Consider the following 20981-nt stretch of genomic DNA (forward strand, 5'->3'; position numbering starts at 1 on the left):
TGTACTAGTGTGGTTAGGACTGGTTGATGTTACATCAACTTTTTATGTAAACATTTTATTCATTCAACCAACACAATGAGCCTTGGTTTCCTTATCTGCAAATACCTACCTTCACTGAGTTGTTAACATTCAATAAATGACAGCACTCTAAAAACTTCCCTTGATGGCTAAGCACTGGACTGGACATCAGAGGCGTTAAGAATACAAGAAGCTCCCTGCTCTTAAGAAGCTTGGTCTCTGACCACCTACCACCAAACAATTCTTCATATGGTTCAACTGCTGATCTGTTTTCTGGTATCAAATAAGAAGGGAAAGTTTAAGAGAAAACACTGAAATGTTTTACAAAAAGTTACAAATTTATTCACATAACATATTCTAATACATATCAAAGTTTTCAAGCAGGTCCTTTTGAATCTCGAATAAGAAATTACAACATTCAGCATTAATTAAAAATAAGAAAAGGGTGATGGTAATCATTTATGGGTTTTAGTCTAAAATGAAAATGCAGAGAACATTTATTTTGGTGGATCTGTGTTGATGCCGTATTTCTCCTTGAGAAGCTTCAACTGCTCTTCCTTCTTTTTTGTGTCCATCTTCTGAAATGCCTAAAATGTGGTAAGCACCAGAGTTAACAGTTACTGATTTGCAGTCAAATGAATTTCACCAATAGCACTAGCGAGACAAGAACTCACATTATACTCTTCCCCTCATGGTACACTACTTAACATGGGCTCCCCATGCAATGAGGACAGTGGCTAATACTTACCCTGTTGGCATTATAGTACAAAACCACCAGGTATCTGTTACAAACATTGAACCCTGAAAGGTGATCACATGCATTCTTGGCATCAAAGATATCTTCATAGACCACATAAGCTGTTCCTCTAGTTTCGGGTGTGTTCCCCCTGCAGAGTGAAATCAGACTTAATTAAAATACACATTTACCGGAGTTAGGAAGGACGCTGGGTTTGAGGTCGGATGTTAAGGAGAATAGCTACCGTGACTTCCAGGGCTTTGACAAAACCTCAGATGGGAGGCCTTCTGGCCAAGCATCTGCAATTTCATATTGTTGGAGCATTCCCTGGGGGTTGCAACTTTCTAGAAGTTTGCTGTGGCCAAACCAAGAAAGAAGGATATGCAGATTTCTACAGAAATCACGATTCTATAAGAGATTTTGAGGAGATGAAAAAGGCTGGTATCTTTCAGTGTGCAAAGTGATTTTGGAATGTAAAGAATTTCTTTGGGGTGAGTTCCATGGAAATTTGTCACTGACCTGTGTTCTTGAACTATGATACATGATTGTTGAGCTATGGAATAGTTTCTCTTTATAAATAAATAACAAATACTGTGGAAAAAAAATACACATTTACCTGAGCACTGATACTTGAATAACAGAACTGTCTCTTAAACCACTAACCACAGACGATTAAAGACAGTGAGTTGAAGTTTAAGTCTTTTGAGATCAACCCGAACACTGTTAGAGGAAATAAGCATTATGGATAGGTATGCTGGACAAGCCTACTATTTCTTGAATTAAGGTTAATTTTTGTTTTCTGTTTTAAGTAAAAGAGCTACAAGTTAAACCTGCTTGGTCAACACTACTATTACAGCTACCAAAGTACTAGCAGCAAAGAACTAGCCTGAAACTTTGTCCCAGTCTTCATGTGCACTGTTCTAGTCTTTCCTACTTCTCACACTAAGAACTAATTCTAAGTCTTTTTTTTAAGATTTTATTTGAGAGAGAGAGCACGCGTTGGGGGGCGGTGCGTGCACAGGGGCAGAGGGAGAGGAAACAGACTCCCCGCTGAGCAGGCAGCCCAACTGGGCCTCCATCCCAGGACCCGGAGATCGTGACCCGAGCCAAAGGCAGACACTTAACTGACTGAGCCATCCAGGCACCCCCGATTCTCAGTCTTAAGCTGGAAAGTACAGTATTTAAGAGTGATGGCTATTAATCAGCAATGTCAAGAATGAGGTTTCTCCTACTGCACATTTATGCAACAGAACCAATACTTAAATTATTTACCACACTATTGCCTGGTAACTAGTCCCTTGTTTCTAAACATTTTAATTTTCTCCCTCACTCATTTTAAGATTTAACTTTTAAGTAATCTCTACACCCAATGTGGGGCTAGAACTCATAAAGCCAAGATCAAAAGTCATGTGCTCCACCAACTGAGCCAGCCAGGCTCCCCTCCCTAACTCTAACTTTAGTTTCAATTGTTGAAGACAATACAGTCTCCATCAATGTAGGAAACAAATGTTTGTGAGAAGTATTTTACTAAGGTTTATCAAATCCATAAAAATAAGAACTATTTGTGTCTGTAGAGGGGGTGGTGGTGAAAGCCCCTATGAAGAAGATGGCAAAATTATAAATAGTATCTAGGAAAACAGTATCCTTTATGGCCAGGAAAGGATGTAAAGAGTTAATGTGGTTTCTCCCACTTAGAAGATCGACTGCTTTTCTAAAATGTGATACGGTCAGCTCCCAACTTTTTGTACATTCATTTTTATTTTTTATTTTTAAAGATTTCATTTATTTATTTGACAGAGAGAGACACAGCCAAAGAGGGAACACAAGCAGGGGGAGTGGGAGAGGGAGAAGCAGGCTTTCCGCGGAGCAGGGAGCCCGATGCGGCTCGATCCCAGGACCCTGGGACCACGACCTGAGCCGAAGGCAGATGCTTAATGACTGAGCCACCCAGGCGCCCCTCATTTTTAATAATATATACACTCCCATGCATTATGCAGCCCTGTTTGGCTCGGGGGAAAAGGGCAGAGCTTTGGCAGACATGGGTGGGAGGGAATGTGCTTGTGGGAGGGGTTATCTGCCAGCCAGGGTAGAAGGTGGCTAGAAGTGGAAGCTGAACCTTGCTCGTGGATATGGAGCTGCTGCTTGTGTAGGTTTTCCTTGCTACCTCCTCTCTTCACCTCACCAGCTTCCTTCTGCAGGGAGGTAGGGAAGTGTGAAGAGCAACAAACTGCAGGCAGCAGATGGCCATGTGCTTGTCAGTGGGGGCAATGGGCACAGGTCCCACTCAGCTTATGCTCCCAGTGTGATAAAGATGGACCCCTCCATCTGTGTTCTAGCCACCCAGTGCCAACTGTGGAATAAGACCGTGGGCTGCTTCTCCATCTGTCATAGTCCCCACATAGGGTCAAGCAAAGGTAGCAGGCCATGGGAAGGGGAGGTACCTGTTAAAATTTGATCTCGGACAAGACTACAGAGTTGGGCCCTGGTCAGAGCTTACTTCCTGTAAAAGGGGATGGGAGAGGTACAGAGTACTGGGGAGATTGGAGGATGCCAGTGTCCTTGAATGCTTACAGGCCATCAGGCTGAATGGGCCCAATGAGGGATTTTATAATATTCCTTACTCTCTGGGAATAGTGCAACAACATCTGGACCTTTTTTTTTTTTTTTAATTAATTAAGTAATGGCTACACCCAACATGGAGCTCAAACCCCACGATCAAGAATCGGTGTGCTCTTCCTACCAGCCAGCTAGACAACCCAACTCTTGGACTTTTGACTTTTAATTTTCAAGAATGCATTAACTTGAAAAAAAATTTTTTTTAATTTAAACAAATTTTAAAAAAGAGGGGTGCCTGGGTGGCTCAGTCATTGGGTGTCTGCCTTAGGCTCAAGTCACAATCGAACCCCACATTGGGCTCCCTGCTCGGTGGGAAGCCTGCTTCTCCCTCTCCCCCTCCTTGTGTTCCCTCTCTAGCTGTCTCTCTCTGTGTCAAATAAATGAATAAAATCTTAAAAAAAAAAAAAAAAAAGAACATAATATTTTAGTTCTTGTTAACTGGGCAAGAAAGGTCTTATATTTCATTTTTCTTTCACAGCACCATGCACACAAGTGCTAATAAGCATTTGAAAAATGGAGATCTACTCTCTCCCACCAATTCTCCTTTCTCCTGTAAGCTAAAATAAATAAATTAATTAATTAAATAAATAAATCAAAAGTATCTCTTCCTCTTACATCTTCTTAGGAACTAGAACAGGGATGGGTACTAACCCCATTTTAAAGATTCTCATCTCAAAGTATCCTAGCTGATAATTATCAACCTAATATCTTAACCATACTGTAATTCAATTTCTAAAAGTATGTAGTTGGTACCTACTGTATGGCAGACACTGAGCCAACATTATTTTCTTGATTGGTGGTAAATCTCAGAGTAGTAATAAGAAAACCTAATCATGTGCATCAACCTCTCTGAGCTTCAGCTGCTTCATGTGTCAAATAAATAAATAAATAAATAAATCTATCTTTAAAAAAAAGTAAAAGGTATGAAAGGGCTTTATTTTTTTTTTAAAGATTTTATTTATTTGACAGAGAGAGACACAGCCAGAGAGGGAACATAAGCAGGGGGAGTGGGAGAGGGGGAAGCAGGCTTCCCGCTGAGCAGGGAGCTCGATGTGGGACTCGATCCCAGGACCCTGGGACCATGACCTGAGCCAAAGGCAGACGCTTAATGACTGAGCCACCCAGGCGCCCCGAAAGGGCTTTAAAAAGTTCAAAGCACCGGGACACCTGGGTGGCTCAGTTGGTTAAGCGACTGCCTTCGGCTCAGGTCATGATCCTGGAATCCCGGGATGGAGTCCTGCATCGAGTCCCGCATCGGGCTCTCTGCTCGGCAGGGAGTCTGCTTCTCCCTCTGACCCTCCTCCCTCTCATGCTCTCTGTCTCTCATTCTCTCTCTCAAATAAATAAATAAATAAATAAATATTTTAAAAATAAAATAAAATAAAAATAAAAAGTTCAAAGCACCAAGTGTCTGCTATATGCCAGGAAGGGTGACCATGCATCCCTTTTGCCCAAAACTGTCCAGGTTTTAGTACTGTTAAGTCCACATCCCAGAAAACCCCTTGGTCCTGGGCCAACTGGGAAGGTTGGTCACCCTAGTTTTAGGTGCCAAATATGTAATAAAGCATGATCACAGCTAGGGAACAAAATAACGTGTTTCTCAATCTATAATTTAGACCCAAATTCATGCTTTTGTGAATTTACTCAATAAATACATACTGTGTTCTTTCTGTATGAGAGGCACTGGAAATAGAATAGTGAAAAAGACAAGCATCATCCCTCCCTTCAAGGACTTTATCCAAGTGGGAGAAAGACAGATAAATACAGATGAGAAATATTATAAAGGAAGTAGACAGCGGTGACAGGGATTACTGGGAGGACAAGGATGACTTAACTCTAGGGTGGTCAGGATAAACCTCTTTGAAAAGGTGACACTGATGAGGAGACCCGAAGAATGAGGAGCTGGACAGGAGATGAGCCGGGTGAAAACCATTCCAAATGGAGGGACCAGAGTACAAAGGCCCTGAGCTACTCCGCACCCTTCTAAAGATACCCCTGCTTGATTATCTACCTTGGCTTTCTGAAACACTCTCTAACTTCACTGATGTAAGCATCTCTCTTTTTTTTTTTTTTTTTAAAGATTTTATTTATTTATTTGACAGAGACAGACATAGTGAGAGCAGGAACACAAGCAGGGGGAGTGGGAGAGGGAGAAGCAGGCTTCCCACGGAGCAGGGAGCCCGATGCGGGACTCGATCCCAGGACCCTGGGATCATGACCTGAGCCGAAGGCAGACGCTTAACGACTGAGCCACCCAGGCGCCCCGATGTAAGCATCTCTTAATTGTGTACGATCAATAAATTCTGTTAACACTTTCAGAAGTCAATCACAACCAATTTCTGTATTATTCATTTACTTATATACATGGGGTGTTTAACATGTATCAGGCACAACAACTATCAACCCACAATAAAAAGACGGTATGATGCCTGTCCTGGAGTAGCTCACAGGCTGGCAGGAGACAAGTACACAGACAACAGCAAAATCATGTGTTAAAAGTAGAAGGTGCTGTGGGAGCAGAGAAGACGGGTGGCTAATGCACACTGGGAAGGAAATACTCCATGACAAAGTGCTTTCACAGGCATGATCTAATTTGATCCTTATTAAAATTCTTTTAAGCTGAAGTGGAGGGGGGTGGGAGGGATGGGGTGGCTAGGTGATGGGACACTGGGGAGGGTATGTGTTGTGGTAAGTACTGTGTATTGGGTAAGACTGATGAATCACAGACCTGTACCCCTGGAACAAATAATACATTATAGTTAATAATTTTAAAAAATTCTTTTAAGACAGTAGGTTAGGAAGATTGTGTTTCATTAAGTAACTGAAGCTCAGAGGGATTAAATATTTTGCCCAGTTGTACATGACTAGTCAATGTCCAGCTAGTATTTGAACTCAGGTCTTACAACCAATTCAGTAAATTTATCATGCTGCCTCCATATTAAAAGCTGAAAGGCACAGTCTATCTAGATTATCTTACCAGTGAGGGAACAGAAAACCAAGAAGCTAGACAACCTGTCTAGGGTTGCAGGGCCTGAAGCAGAATCCTATCTCCTGATCTCCAAGTCAGGGGACCTTATGTATACCATTCTTTATGTTTAGAACAGGGTTTCTTAACCTAGGTTTCATGTACCCACTGAAATCATACGCAAAATGTTTCATGTATTGTTCTGTTGCAAGGGTCCAAAGCTTTTATCAAATACTCAAAGGACTGAGACTTCCTAAAAAGGATGGCTGGTCTGTAACACTTCATTTCCATCCCCACTTGAGTACCAATGATGATGTATTGCTAGCATTTGGTTTACTTTCTGGAAGGAAAGTGATGATTTAAAAGGAGAGTCCTCAAGATCTCATAGAGTTCTAAAAGCCAAGAAGCAGCTCTCAGTTCATAAAAGAAAATTTATTAAGAAAGAGATATTCAGGGGCGCCTGGGTGGCTCAGTCAGTTAAGCGTCCAACTCCTGGTTTCAGATCAGGTCATGATCTCAGGGTCGTGAGATCAAACTGTGTATCGGGCTCTGTACTCAGTGCACAGTCTGCTTAAGATTCTCTCTCCCTCTCCCCCTCCCTCTGCTCACGCTCTCTCTCACTCTCTAAATAAATAAATACATCTTAAAAAAAAAGAAAGAAAGAAAATAGAAAGAGACACTCAGGGGCGCCTGGCTGGCTCAGTAGGAGAAGTGTGTGACTCTTGAACTCAGGGTCGTGAGTTTGAGCCCCCATGTTAGGTGTAGAGATTAATTAAAAAAAAATAATAAGGGGTGCCTGGGTGGCTTAGTTGTTAAGCGTCTGCCTTCGGCTCAGGTCATGATCCGAGGGTCCTGGGATTGGGCCCCACATCGGGCTCCCTGCTCCGCGGGAAGCCTGCTTCTCCCTCTCCCACTCCCCGTTTGTGTTCCCTCTTGCTGTGTGTCTGTCAAATAAATAAAATAAAATCTTTAAAAATAACAGTAATAGGGGCGCCTGGGTGGCTCAGATGGTTAAGCGTCTGCCTTCGGCTCAGGTCATGATCCCAGGGTCCTGGGATCGAGTCCCGCATCAGGCTCCCTGCTCAGCGGGAAGCCTGCTTCTCCCTCTGCCTCTCTCTCTCTCTGACTCTCATGAATAAATAAATAAAACATTAAAAAAAATAATTAATTAAATTAAATTAAATAATAATAAACTTAAAAAAAAATCCAGATGAACTCTTAGGTAAGTGGCCCATGTATACTAATTACAGTATCACTGGCTATGGATCTGGGTAGTGTAAATATTCAATTTAGAATCAGAAGATTTTATCACTAAATAGTTGTGTGAAGCTAGAAAAGTACTTGTACTCTCTGGACCTTGGTAGTCTCACTTGTAAAACACAATTATCGGGGCGCCGGGGCAGCTCAATCGGTTAAGTGTCTGACCCTTGGTTTCAGTTCAGGTCATGATCTCAGGTTCTTGGGACTGAGCCCCATGCTGGGCTCCGTGCTCAGCAGGGAGTCTGTTTGAGGATTCTCTCTCCCTATGCCTTTCCTTTCCCATGCTCGCTCGCGCTCTCAAATAAATAAATCTTTTTTTTTTTAAGATTATTTATTTATTTATTTGAGACAGAGAGAACGAGAGAGAGAGAGAGCACATGAGAGGGGGGAGGGTCAGAGGGAGAAGCAGGTTCCCTGCTGAGCAGGGAGCCCGATGCGGGACTCAATCCAGGGACTCCAGGATCATGACCTGAGCCGAAGGCAGTTGCTTAACCAACTGAGCCACCCAGGCGCCCCTCAAATAAATAAGTCTTTAAACAAAACCAAACCCAATTATCACCTCCACATAGGGTTGTAGTGTTGGTGATACAAATAAAAGCACCTATTACAAAAATGGCATTTTGTAGATGTTTAATAAATATCATCTGAAGATATGAACCCCAATTTTTAGATTTAATTAAAACCTGAACTTGTGTTGCAATTATTCTCCCATATACTTTTAAATCTTCAATAAGGGGCGCCTGGGTGGCTCAGTTGGTTAAGCGACTGCCTTTGGCTCAGGTCATGATCCTGGAGTCCCTGGATCGAGTCCTGCATCGGGCTCCCTGCTCGGCGGGGAGTCTGCTTCTCCCTCTGACCCTCCTCCCTCTCATGCTCTCTGTCTCTCATTCTCTCTCTCTCTCAAATAAATAAATAAATAAAATCTTTGAAAAAAAAAATCTTCAATAGGAAAAATAATAAAAAATAAATCTTCAATAGAAAGCTGTAGTTGGGAAAAAAGTCATTTTTCTCAGTTACTTTTATACCTCCTTACTCAGTTTATTCAGGAATTCTGGAGTCAGTAAAGGAGATGGGAGAGAAAATTAGAATTAATGCATATAAAAAACACAGTATGTTATCTGATTTTACAAATAACAGTTATGCAATAAATGTTCTTTCTTTTCCCACCCATTCCCCTCAAACCATTCATTACTACTTCATGCCTTCTCTAATTTCACAACTATTATTCTTGGTTCTCACTGAGCTAGATCAGGAAGGTCTCATTTTTTTCTGTACAAAAAAAATCTCATCTCCCAGATTTCAATCCCTTTAGTCTCTAGGCTTTTGGTTAGGCCTTGCTGTCAGCTATAATGCTGAGATTATCCAATCATTTTCTTGAAACGACATTTCAAAAGTCTCAGTAAGACTCACACTCGGATTTGACGAATAGGTCCATATTTCCCAAATATATCATACATTTCTTCAGCTGTGATTTTGTATGGCAAATTTCTTATATACAAAATCCGATTTACTTCAGGTGGAAGTCGAATCTAAAATGAGAAATATATACTATTATTGTAATCAGGGGCAGGAGTGCTACCACTACCATTATGAGAAAAAAAATTTCTCATAATAAATTCTCACAGTAAAAACAAACAAAAAACCCCCACATAATAGCAAGAATAAGAAATATTTAAAAAAATTATAATCTGATGTTCCTGAAAATGACATGCTTTTCAGAAAAGCAACTGGGCACGAGGAGGACTATTAGTAGTAACTAGTAAGGGGCTACTATAAAAACCCAGGCTTCCAGTCACTGCAGTTAAACAAGGATCTCCAACCTCATTTAAAAGTCCTCAATGCCTCAGACATATATGGGAAAGAACAAAGGGAAGTGTTCCTGTTTCCTAGACAATAAAACTACTATTGATGACTCTTATCTGGTCTTTTCAAGAACCTGTTGAATCAACAATATCTTCTCTCTCTTGAATTTATAGTCTTTCCTTCATCATTGGCTTCTATTCCTTAGGTGAGCAGCTGTTTAAGTCCTGACAATTGTCATGCAAAACAGAATAGTCATTTGTATCCCTCTTCCTTCATTCAAGAAATATTTACTGAGCACCTTCTTCATGCACCTATCAGGCTAGGTATTAGGATTACACAGTGAAGGGAAAAAGCAAGGTTTCTGCCTTCCCTGAACTTATCAGCTCTCTACTTACTATCCTATTTTGCTTTTCTCTTTTCTTTCAGTAAAGCATCTGGAAAGATAGTCTATACTCACTTATCTCATATTCTTTACTTCACTGACACTCATCAACCTACCACAACCCAGCTTCCACCCCAGCACTGATGAAAATACTTTTATGCTAAGACCTTTTTAAAAAAAATCTTATAAAAAGGGTGTCTGGGTGGCTCGGTCGTTAAGTGTCTGCCTTTGGGGGGCGCCTGGGTGGCTCAGATGGTTAAGCATCTGCCTTCAGCTCAGGTCATGATCCCAGAGTCCTGGGATCAAGCCCCACATCGGGCTCCTGGCTCAGCCGGGAGTCTGCTTCTCCCTCTCCCTCTGCCTCTCCCACTGCTCATGCTCTCTCTCTCTATCTCTGTGTCTCAAATGAATAAATAAAATCTTTAAAAAAAAAAAAAAAGTGTCTGCCTTTGGCTCAGGTTATGATCCCGGGGTCATGGGATTAAGCCCTGCATCCAGCTCCCTGCTCAGCGGGAAGCCTGCTTCTCCCTCTCCCACTCCCCCTGCTTGTGTTCCCTCTCTTGCTGTGTCTCTCTGTCAAACAAATAAATAAAAATCTTTAAAGAAGAAAAAAAATCTTATAAAAAGATTTAACAAATCTTACAAAAGGGGTGGCGAGGGGCAGAGGGAGAGAATCTCAAGCCGTCTCCGTGCTGAGCACGGAGCCCAACATGGGGCTGGAGATCAAGACCTGAGCTGAAACCAAGAGTTGGACACTTAACCGACTGAGTCACCCAGGCACCTAACATTAAGACCTTTAACTGCAGTATTCAATTATCATCACACTTAACTTCTAAGGCTTCTGACACTGTTGACTATTCTTGACACTTTATTTCCTTGGCTTGCTCCTACCTCTCTGGCTAGTTCTTCTCACTCTTGCCATTAAAATATCCTCTTCTACAGAGTTTTACTTTTAGACTCCTTTTTGACCCTTTGTATACTCTCCTTAATTCTACGCCCTCTTTCATCTCTTAACCACACACATGGTTCCCACAGTAAGTTGATGACTCAAATATATATCTCCCATCTAGAGTTCACTCCTGTGTTCTTATTAACATATTCAATTACATACTGGATACTAATTTGCTCAATAACTATTAAACTCTCAGCTTTTTAAGGCATTAAGCTAAGTGTTGTATAAAAGGAAAAAGAGGATACTTAATCCCTCCCCTCAAACTAGTGCTGACAAATGGTCAACAAGTAAGTACAATAAAGTTTTAGATTTAAGATTTCAAACTGAGTTCAAATAGACAACACTTCCAATTATAATACACTTCTCTCATTAATCTGCTTTCTCACTCTGTAAGACACTGTATCACACTTTCTCTTCTTAAACCTTACCACCACCACTCCCTCCACCATCTGAGTTGGGCTGTAACCTTTTCCCTGCCTATCCCAGGAGTTGATCTTGCCTCTTGCTTATTGAAGAAAGTATATATGACCGAATGGTAAGTACCTTATATTCATGTCACTAAACCCAACAATCTAAATTCATCCATATCCACCCCCTCTCCCTCTCATTATTGTCTCCTCCAAACCTTCACTCCTGAACTTACCTCATCCTTCTCCCACATCATCAATTTCTCACACTTTATCAGATCATTCTCACTGACATACAAATACACCTTATACCACACATCTTAAAACAGGAAAAAGTCAACTATCATCCAATCTCTGTACTCCCTATTTACATGAAAACTTGTGGAAAGAGCTGTCTCAATTTTCTTAACTTCCATCCTCTTTTCATCCCACTGCAACCAAGTTTTCATCCACTGAATGATCATCAATGTGACCAAAATTCTGCATCTCACCATGTCCAATTTTCTGTCTTCATCAACCTATATCTCTCTGCCTTACAGTTGACCTAACCTCTTTTTCTTGAGAGTTTTTCTTAGGTTTCTATAATACCCCATTCTCTAACATTAGAATATAAACAGAAGGGCTTTTTGTTTTACTCACTGTTGTATCCCCAATACGTAGACTAGTGTCAGGCACACAGTAGGTATTCAGTAAATTTAACTTCTGAATTGTTTCCTATCTCTCAATTCTGGTACATAGGTGTTCAAAAATACTAAGACATTAATGAAGGATCCAAAAAGCCCCGTGACTTGAGGAGAATCCCAGACTCTGGTTGCCTGTCAAGTATTAGGTTACTTTTTGGGGACTCGTCTGTGCTACTGATTTTAGGGCGGAGAAGATCCTGTCGCCAAGTCCTAGGTGCAGATCAAACAACAAAGACTGTAGGGCCAACACTATCACTGACACCAGAATAAGAGATCGAGGGAACTCTCAAAAGGGGTGGAGACGGAACTGTGGCTCAAGAAGCATATCCGTAACGATGGGGCCAGGATGGAACTCCAAGTGATAACAGTAAATTCTGGACTACTATGGCCTGGGGAACCCAAAAGGGGCAAAATACACAGCTCCACACCGTTAAGAAAGTCCAGGAGGGAGGTCCCCCCCTCTTCCGCAGAAGGCCCCGATACTCACGTTCGCCCTCTTCGCCGCTTGCATCGCCATCTTGGTGGGCTGATAAGGTTACCGCAGCAAACACTGGAATTCCTCCGGACACCTCCGGAGCTCGCTCTACCGGACCGCAACACCGCGTCAAGGCCAGGCCATCAACATCCAACCTCCGCCGGAAGCTTTACAACACGCCGGATTATCGCCGTCTCACGCTCAGACGTGCTGACGTAATACCCCCTTTCGAAAAGACTCCGGGGCAAAACGAACACGAGACGAAAAACAGACCGGAACGATGAAAGGTGAGCATTCGAGACACTTTTATGAGCTGCGCACCGGAAAGGGCGGGACCTGGGCTTAAGAAGGGGCGGTGTTCCGGTCGGGCGGCCCTGAGCAAAGGAAGCTGGACAGAGGGGGCGGGCCTAGGAGAGCCGGACGAGGTGGGGCTGCGCCCAGGTGAGTTGCGGGAGGGGGCGGGGCCTGGCCTCTTCGAGGTGCGCGTCGCGGGAGCCGGGGCGCTGATGGGTGGGCCCGGGCCTATGGTGCTGCGCAGAGGGGAGCTAAGGGAGTTGTGGCACGTCGTGTGGTGGCCGACGCTGTTCCCGTACCCGGAACCCTCGGCTCTGGAGCAGCCCGAGTTGAGCGCCCACTGTTCGGGCGTTTGCTGTAATCCCTACGATGGCGGCGGTCGAGACACCCACTCCACTCCCGCCCTGGCGGCCTCAGTCCGCGGTCTGGGGCCGCCACAGTGAGAGGGCAACCCTTCGAATCTGCTCTTTATTTTCTCAGATCGGCTTTACACGGATCAGTAGGCGAGGCTAGGGGCGGGCCAGTGGGTTCAGGGTGGCCTGGAGTAACACGCGATCTCTTTCCTGCGTGCTATGGACTTTTATCCATTTTGTCCTAGGAAAGCCTTCTCCTTCATTGCGGTAGTTCCAGGACGATTTTGCCCACGTTCCTGTTACTCTCCATGTATGCATGGGCCTCTTGAATTGCAGCCACGGGGTAGACTCTGTCCAACACCGGGAGTAGACGTTGGGGGCTCTCCGTGGAGAAGTTGGGCAGGATTTGTTTTGTGAAAGCCTCCACCAGCCTTTGCTTGTACTTAAGATAAAAGGAGATCATCAGTCTAGATGGAGACTTCACCTTGCCGCTCCCCATCCTGCTAATTATTAGCCTTTGTGCTCTCTGAAGTGTAGACGCCATCTGAAAATGCACATATGGGGTACCTAACCCCTTCCCTACCAGCACGTATGTGCACGCCCCCAAATGTATAACCTCTCTTCTGTACCAGAGAAAAGACTGAATCCTGTACTAAAATATTAGTGGTACTGACAACAGGGCTTAAAGCAGGCGGCGGCCACAGACAGGACTTCTACAGGCTCAGTTCAAAAGGGATGTTAAGCTCTGCTATCGCACAGGTGTGAAACCCTAGGTTGGGAAACATTCTCCAGTCTGGCACCTGCTAGAGTACCACAAAACGATTCAGTAACAATCTGTTGAAGGTAGAGCCTTAACTAACCTTATTCACCTTTCTTATCACACTGAGAAGAGTTCAGCCTTTGAAAGACAACATCTTGGCACTATGAAAAATATATTTCCTAGTATTGTCAATGCTTTGTTCATTCTGTTAGAAAGTTTGTATGTGAAGTGTTAGCTACCTTCTTTCCAAGATGTTGAGACTTCTGTTGACCACTTACTAATTGAGTTCTGTGAAAATGGCTACTTATTTATCCATGGGGGTGTGGGGGGAGCAGGTTTCTACATAGGCTCTCTAACATATGATGTGTCAGGTCTTCCTTTCTTGGAGCTACGTAAATGCACCACACTTTTGTGGGTAATAATTACATCACAAGTTTTCTTTCACTCATCATTCACCTTTTTGTCCCTAGATCTCAGCAGAGTGGTGATGAGACTTCCTCGTTTAAAAAGTAGCTTTGAAAATAGAGGTCCGCTGACGTCAGTTCCTCCCATCAGACCATAGAGAATCCAGCGACCGTCAAGAGCCAGGCAGCTGACGTTTTTCTCCCAGTAGGATCCACCTATGCAGTCTAGAATAAGGTTGACTCCAGCACCTTTCACATGAAACACAGATTTGTAAAGCTCATCAGACACAGAAGGCTTTGTGCAAAGTGATTCCACGGTATATTTGTGAATATATGGGTATATATATAGGTGCAAGTGGTAAATCTATAGGTTGGAACTAGAAACACTGCTCATAGAAACACTGTTGTAGGGCGCCTGGGTGGCTTAGTTGGTTAAGCAACTGCCTTCGGCTCGGGTCATGATCCTGGAGTCCCTGGATCGAGTCCTGCATCGGGCTCCCTGCTCGGCAGGGAGTCTGTTTCTCCCTCTGACCCTCCCCCCTCTCATGTGCTCTCTCATTCTCTCTCAAATAAATAAATAAAAGATCTTAAAAAAAAAACAACACTGCTGTAGATGGAGTTTAGGTAGCTGAACTCTATCATACATGTGTGCTATAGTTCATCTTTTTTTTTTTAAGATTTTTTATTTGTTTATTCATGAGAGAGAGAGAGAGGCAGAGGGAGAAGCAGGCTCCCAAGGAGCAGGAAGCCCGTTGCGGGACTCGATCCCAGGACCCTGAGATCATGACCTGAGCTGAAGGCAGACGCTTAACCATCTGAGCCACCCAGGCGCCCAACTGTAGTTCATCTTTTATGATTCCTAGCCACAGCAAGAGGGAAATGGGGCAACACCATGACCTGGTATCTCTCTTGTTCCCCACGTTAAGTACAGAACCCACTGGCACCCAGGCACGAATGAGAACAGAACAGGGGAGAGCCACCCAGTCTACTGGGCAGGCGCATTCGCATCTAAATTATAGCGTCTGCACTGGGTTATCTGAATCGTAGTTTTACAAGCTTTGGTTTCATGTCTCCTTTTTAACTCCTGTGGAAAAATAGAAAGGGTGAGCCAAAAATATACAGATTTGGCTTTGGAATACAGAGGCTCACCCATTTAGAGAGCTACCATCCTAACCCTACTATGATCACACTAAGCTCCTATTAACTCATTCCAGAGTGACTTGGAAGAATGGCTCCTGGATAATTCTAGTCCAACTCTCTGTGATTCATCCGGTTTCTAAAAAGTGTCTAATGTTATCACTTACAAGAATGCACACAGAAACATGTTAGTCCTAAACACTGCCTGCCTGTCTCCAGAGATCAAACGCCAGGGTGCTAGAATTTGGCTGGGCAGCTGCTGTGCATTTAGCAGAGGCAAACCAGATCCAGAGCACTGGCAAACTTCAGGCTGGTGAGGATTTGACTGAATCATCTCCGAAATTCCTGTTGGGCTGCAGGAGCTATTGTTTACCTTTGGTGAATTTCAGTGTTGCTTCAGAAAAATCCTCTTCTTTGTAATTGAATCCTGCAGCTGCTCCAAGCTTTTCTGCCATCTGAAGCTTGTGCTGGGAGCCAGCTGTGACTAGAGGAATAGCTCCAGCCATCCGGGTGAGTTGGATGGCAGCTGTGCCCACACCACTCGATCCTGCATGGATTAGCACAAAGTCTCCAGCCTGAACGTTTCCTGCGGCACAAAGTACAGGAACCCTTGTCTTTACTTTGCAAGTGCTACACATTCCGCATGCAGGCATATTCTACCATATGCACCTGGCCCCGGACCACAAAATGCCAAATCTCTTGCTCTCTTAAGAGAACATGACAGCTCTTTTTTGTTTTACTGCCTCTTGTCGAAGTGGGAAACAACCTTTTGAAACAGTCGTTAGCAGCCACATCCATAATCTCTTTTACTTACGAAATAATCCCGAGACGCACATCTCTGACATATACCTTAATAAGAATTAACTATCATTCCCACTGTCAGTCACCACCTGAAGCCAGTTCTTCTTCAGTCTGAAACTGGTCTCCAACTGGTCTCAATGATCCAAGCACCACACACAACCACCAGGCTCCTCTTCCTAAAATGGAGCTTTCATTATGTCACTTTCTCCTCAAAATATAAAGTGGTTCTCACTCGGTTTTTGCATCAAGTCCAGGCAACGTGCCATTCAAGGCCACTAAAACCCAGTACCAGTCTCATCTTTCACAGATGATCATCATCATCCTTCACTCTGAGTGGAACAGCTGATTTCACCTTGACACTCTCTTAAGCCACCTTGGCCTGCCTTCTGTCACATCTCAACTTTACCCACCCTTCAAGTCCTTCTCTTCCAGAAAGCCCTCTCTGACCACCTGTGCCCACACTAATTGTTCCCATTTTGGTTTTTTTTTTTTTTTTAAAGATTTTATTTATTCATTTGACAGAGAACACGAGTGGGAGGGAGGGGTAAAGGGAGAAGCCGACTCCCCACTGAGTAGGGAGCCCGATGCAGGGTGCAGGGCTCGATCCCAGGACCGGGGGATCATGACCCGAGCCAAAGGCAGATGCTTAACCGACTGAGCCACCCAGGCACTGCCCCCCGCATCTTGAGTTTCTGTTGTAGAGACAAGGCCATCTTCTGAACTCTATGGTTGTCTAATTCCTGTACATGCCTTGTTTTCCCAGGTTTACTGCACTCCCTGACAGCAGGGACCTGGTCTTTTTAGGTCCCCCCGCCCCATTAGCTCTTAGCTGGCTTCAGGGGGATTGAGAAGGAATAAAAGTTGATTGACTGGTCCCTTCTACCGCACTAGGGCTCACAAAGAGAAGCTCAGCAGGACTTTGAGCTGCTGGGACTACTGGTGGGTCTACAGTGTGAAGATATACACAGGTCTTCTATCCAGTGCTTTCCAGGCTTTCCAACTGCTAACCATGATTTTCAGCCTCAACATCAGGCCATTGCTAACATGGTATGAGGAGGACCTGATACTATCGGTAGTACATTAGGGCGAGGCGCTGGGGTTGGGTGTGGCTCAGTGGCCAGGCCAAAGCTGCGCCAGAGGACTGCTGGGTTTTGAGGTGGCTGAGTCATGAAGTAACTGAACCACACTGTATGGAGTGAGCATGGGGGGCCTCCTCACCCAAGAGATGTAACAGCTGGAAGGCGGTAAGCCAGGCCTCCGGGATGGCTGCAGCCTGGGACAGGGTCAGTCCTGCTGGGATGGGCATGAGGAACTCTTCAGGGACAGTGACATACTGAGCCTGTCCCCCACCGGGCAGCAGAACCATGGCTGGGTCCCCAATCTTCCAGTGCCCCCGGCAGGCAGGCCCCACCTCTGCTATGTGTCCAGATGCTTCCAGGCCCAAAATGCTGCTGGCCCCTGGGGGTGGGGCATACTGGCCTTGTCTCTGCAGAAAGAGGGGTGCACTAAGTGGTGAGCATGATCAGAAATGTGTGTGTCACCATCCCTGGCCCCCTTCCAATAGTCCCTCTTTTTCTCAGAAAAATTGGGATAATGTCAGGTTTTGTAAGTCAGGAAAAGACAGGAGAAGTAATTCAAATAAGGTAACTGGTAGGGTCCTTAGCTATTTACTTTATCTAAATGTTTTGTTTTACAAATGGAGAAACTGAGACCAGCACAGAGAAACGCCTTGTCTGAAGTCACAAAGTAAATCAGTAGCAGGACTAGGAACAAAACCATGGACTCCTTAATGATAGTTCTCATATATTAAGTGCCAGGCTTTGGACTCATTGCAATCCTCAGAACCTCTGACTGGAGGCTTCAGAGCAGAGGGGCTGAACCAAGAGTGTGCCCTAGAACCATCTGAGGAGCTTTTTCAAAGTACACATGCCTGGGTTCTGGTCATGTTTATTTATTTATTTATTTTTCTAAAGATTTTATTTATTTGACAGAGAGAGACACAGCTAGAGAGGGAACACAAGCAGGGGGAGTGGGAGAGGGAGAAGCAGGCTTCCTGCGGAGCAGGGAGCCCGATGCGGGGCTCGATCCCAGGACCCTGAGGTCATGACCTGAGCCGAAGGCAGACGCTTAACGACTGAGCCACCCAGGCACCCCTGGTCATGTTTATTTTTGAAAAGTGCCCCAGGGGCGCCTGGGTGGCTCAGTTGGTTGGACTGCCTCTCCCTCTGCTGCTCCCCTTGTGTACGCTCTCTCTCTCAAATAAATGAATAAATAAAAATAAAATCTTTAAGAAAAAGTGCCCCAGGTGATTCTGGCACTCACTTCTCAGTTACCCCAATCAATGCAGCTGGCTCAGTTTAGCGTTTCAAACAGCAGAAAAAAAGAAGATTCCTAGAGTACAGTCACTCCCCTGCCAGCTCCAGGAGCCTGTGTGGAAAGAATGCAGACTTTGTATCTACAAAGCCCTGGATTTGAATTACAGCTGCCCGGATTACTAGTGTTGTGGCCTTGGGCATATTGCTTAACCTCTGACTCTATTTCTTTATCTGGGTAATGCGAATGGTAAGCAGGGTTGCCTGAGAAGTCAATGAGATAGAGCAAGGCCTAACACACAACCCCCTGAACAAATGGTAGTTCCCATCTCCTTATCTGGAAGCCTGAGCAGATGATGGATTAACACAGGGTAGATGCTGCTTTGTAAATATCCCTGTATATTGTCTTAGAACCCCCAGCACACATTCTGCAGACACATCTTGATGAAAGTTACAGGCAGTGCCCTAGGTCATTCCTTCATCGGTCTGGTGAATGTTTATCGAAGGCCCTGGAGTCCCACCCTGCCCCAGCCACTGCCTGACCCCCGGGTACCTGGAGTAAGTCGGCCCGGTTCAGGGCGCTGGCCGCCACCTTCAGGAGGACTTCACCCTCTACTGGGCTGGGCTTGGCCACCTCCGTCAAGTAAAGGTTTTCTGGTCCTCCCGGCTTGTCGAAGTGCACAGCTAACATGTTCTCCGAGGACACTGTAGAAGCAAGGGAGGGAGCCCGAGGCCCTTTGCGGAGCGCAGCGCCCCCTGCCGGCCAGCAGCTTCCCTTTCGGTCTCCACGAGGTCTGACCCCCGCCGCGCCCCGCCCTCCTTCCCGCGAGGTCCCTGCAGCCTCCAGAGAGATCTCTCGCAGAGAACACAAGTTAGGACCGGGGGAAGTGGGGACACCGTCCCGGCTGGGGTGCAGCGGTGGAGCTGCGCTCCCTCTGAGCTGGAACCCCCCACAGGCCCGGGTGTGAGTTCCTGGAGACTTACTGGGGCCCCGCTCTCCGCTGCTCCCCGCCTCGGGTCCCTGGAGGAGAACGCCGAAGCCCAAGACGGCCTCGGCTGCGAGCACGAAGGACGGCCAGGGCTGGGTCTGACCCGAACCTACGCTCCACTTCCTTTTCCTCCTTCCCCTTTTAAGACGCAAAGTTAGTGACAGCGAATCAGGTTCTTTTTTTTTTTTTTTTTTTTTTTGAGCCTGGGAAACTGATCTTTCTTCGGGTTGGCAGATGTTCCAGCCCTCACTGGCGAGAAGAGAGAACTTCCTCTCTCTAGGGACCTAGAGAGTTTATTCATTTATTTGACAGAGACACAGCAAGAGAGGGAACACAAGCAGGGAGAGTGGGAGAGGGAGAAGCAGGCTTCCTGCTTGAGCAGGGAGAGCCCGATGCGGGGCTCGATCCCAGGACCCCGGGATCATGACCTGAGCCGAAGGCAGACGCTTAACGACTGAGCCACCCAAGCGCCCCTAGACTTGAGCTCTTGACCGGCAATGGTCCATTTTCCCGCCAGGCTTTTAACTCATTGAGGCTGTAAGGCTGGTATGGGTGGGCAAGCAGGGTGCTGCTGAGAGAAAAGAGAGGAGCAATAGGTGAAAGGGGGAAGGTAAAAACTGTCCTGGAATCCTTACCACTTCTGCTCTTCCTCCTGGGGTTGAGGAAGCAGCGCGTGGAAGATGCTGTCCAGTGAGGCAATTTTGACTGGTTAAAGCTGTATGAATAGGCTACATCAGGGTTTCTCAAATTTGGCACTGTTGACACTTTGGGGTTTTTTAAATTTTTTTTAATTTTTAAAGATTTTCATTTATTGAAAGAGCATGAGCAGGGGGGAGGGGCAGCAACAGAGGGAGAAGCAGACTCCCCGCTGAGCGGGGAGCCCGATGTGGGGATTGATCCCAGGACCCTGAGATCATGTGCCCAAGGCAGATGCTTAACCAATGAGCCACCCAGGTACCCCACTATTGACACTTTGGATTAGATAATTCTTTATTCTGAAAGACTGCCCTGTGCATCATTGTGCAGTGTTTAACATCATTCCTGGTCTCCACCCACTAGATAGCACTAGCACCCTCATCCAGTCATGACAATAAAAAATGCCTCCAGGCATCCCCTGGAGGGGCAAAATTGCCCCCTCCCCTCCCCCCCCCCCGTTAAGCAGCACTGGGTTAGAAGAATACACAAAAATATGTGCTTGTACAAAACAAGATGAGTAACATGTTTTTGTAGTACCTTATAATTTACCACCTCTTTACATGCATTCTCATTTGGTCTTCATAACACTTTACTGAAAAGGAACTGAGATGTAGAAAGATTAATTTGATTTAAAGGGCACATAGCTAGTGAGTGCCGAGTCAAGAATCCAAATTCACATCTCCTGGGTCCTGGTGATGAGGGAGCAGCAGGTTAGCTGAGGACAAAGCACAAGCTGACACCCTAAAACCTCTACACCCCCACCACTCCTGGGTTGGATCTGTGTGACATTCCTCCAGGAATCTCCCGACTATCTTAATGTCAATGCCTTGCTAGAGGGGAAAACAACCTTAACTTGACAATGGCAAGGCCTCCAGTATCTTGTAGGTCCTCTTTAGCATATGAAAGTTCTTTTGAAAACCTCCCTTTTCCTTACCTCC

At 45.1% G+C, this 20981-nt stretch overlaps 2 protein-coding genes across 2 annotated transcripts; both read right to left on the reverse strand.

Annotated features, from left to right (window-relative positions):
• Window positions 1–335: 335 nt before the first annotated feature.
• Window positions 336–12614, reverse strand: SF3B6 (splicing factor 3b subunit 6). The gene is made up of 4 exons (XM_045884178.3): window positions 12310–12614; window positions 9006–9124; window positions 767–905; window positions 336–605 (listed from the first exon to the last, which is right to left on the reverse strand). The coding sequence occupies exons 1-4, from the start codon at window positions 12337–12339 to the stop codon at window positions 516–518; spliced, it is 378 nt and encodes a 125-aa protein (XP_045740134.1). The 5' UTR covers window positions 12340–12614; the 3' UTR covers window positions 336–515.
• Window positions 12615–13041: 427 nt separating this feature from the next.
• On the reverse strand, window positions 13042–19535 carry TP53I3 (tumor protein p53 inducible protein 3). Its single transcript, XM_045884177.3, has 6 exons — window positions 19343–19535; window positions 18912–19063; window positions 17265–17532; window positions 15619–15831; window positions 14161–14357; window positions 13042–13386 (listed from the first exon to the last, which is right to left on the reverse strand). Coding segments are annotated over exons 1-6 (1014 nt in total). The 5' UTR covers window positions 19344–19535; the 3' UTR covers window positions 13042–13203.
• Between the last annotated feature and the right edge of the window lie 1446 nt (window positions 19536–20981).

Source organism: Mirounga angustirostris, unplaced genomic scaffold (assembly GCF_029215605.1).
Source record: "Mirounga angustirostris isolate CCGP_5_RB_7025 unplaced genomic scaffold, mMirAng1.0.hap1 SCAF_10, whole genome shotgun sequence".
NCBI lineage: Eukaryota > Metazoa > Chordata > Mammalia > Carnivora > Phocidae > Mirounga > Mirounga angustirostris.

Bases quoted from the DNA above. Each gene is read 5' to 3' on its own strand.
- SF3B6 (XM_045884178.3), bottom strand. From the start codon at position 12,339: ATGGCGATGCAAGCGGCGAAGAGGGCGAAC. The intron at 9,125-12,309 runs GTGAGTATCGGG...TTCTCATTTTAG, and splicing joins AAGCGGCGAAGAGGGCGAAC to ATTCGACTTCCACCTGAAGT. The intron at 606-766 runs GTAAGTATTAGC...ACCACATTTTAG, and splicing joins TGTACTATAATGCCAACAGG to GCATTTCAGAAGATGGACAC.
- TP53I3 (XM_045884177.3), bottom strand. The intron at 17,533-18,911 runs GTACCCGGGGGT...CTCTTTCTGCAG, and splicing joins ACCGGGCCGACTTACTCCAG to AGACAAGGCCAGTATGCCCC. The intron at 15,832-17,264 runs GTGAGGAGGCCC...TTTGTGCCGCAG, and splicing joins CCAGCTGTTACATCTCTTGG to GAAACGTTCAGGCTGGAGAC.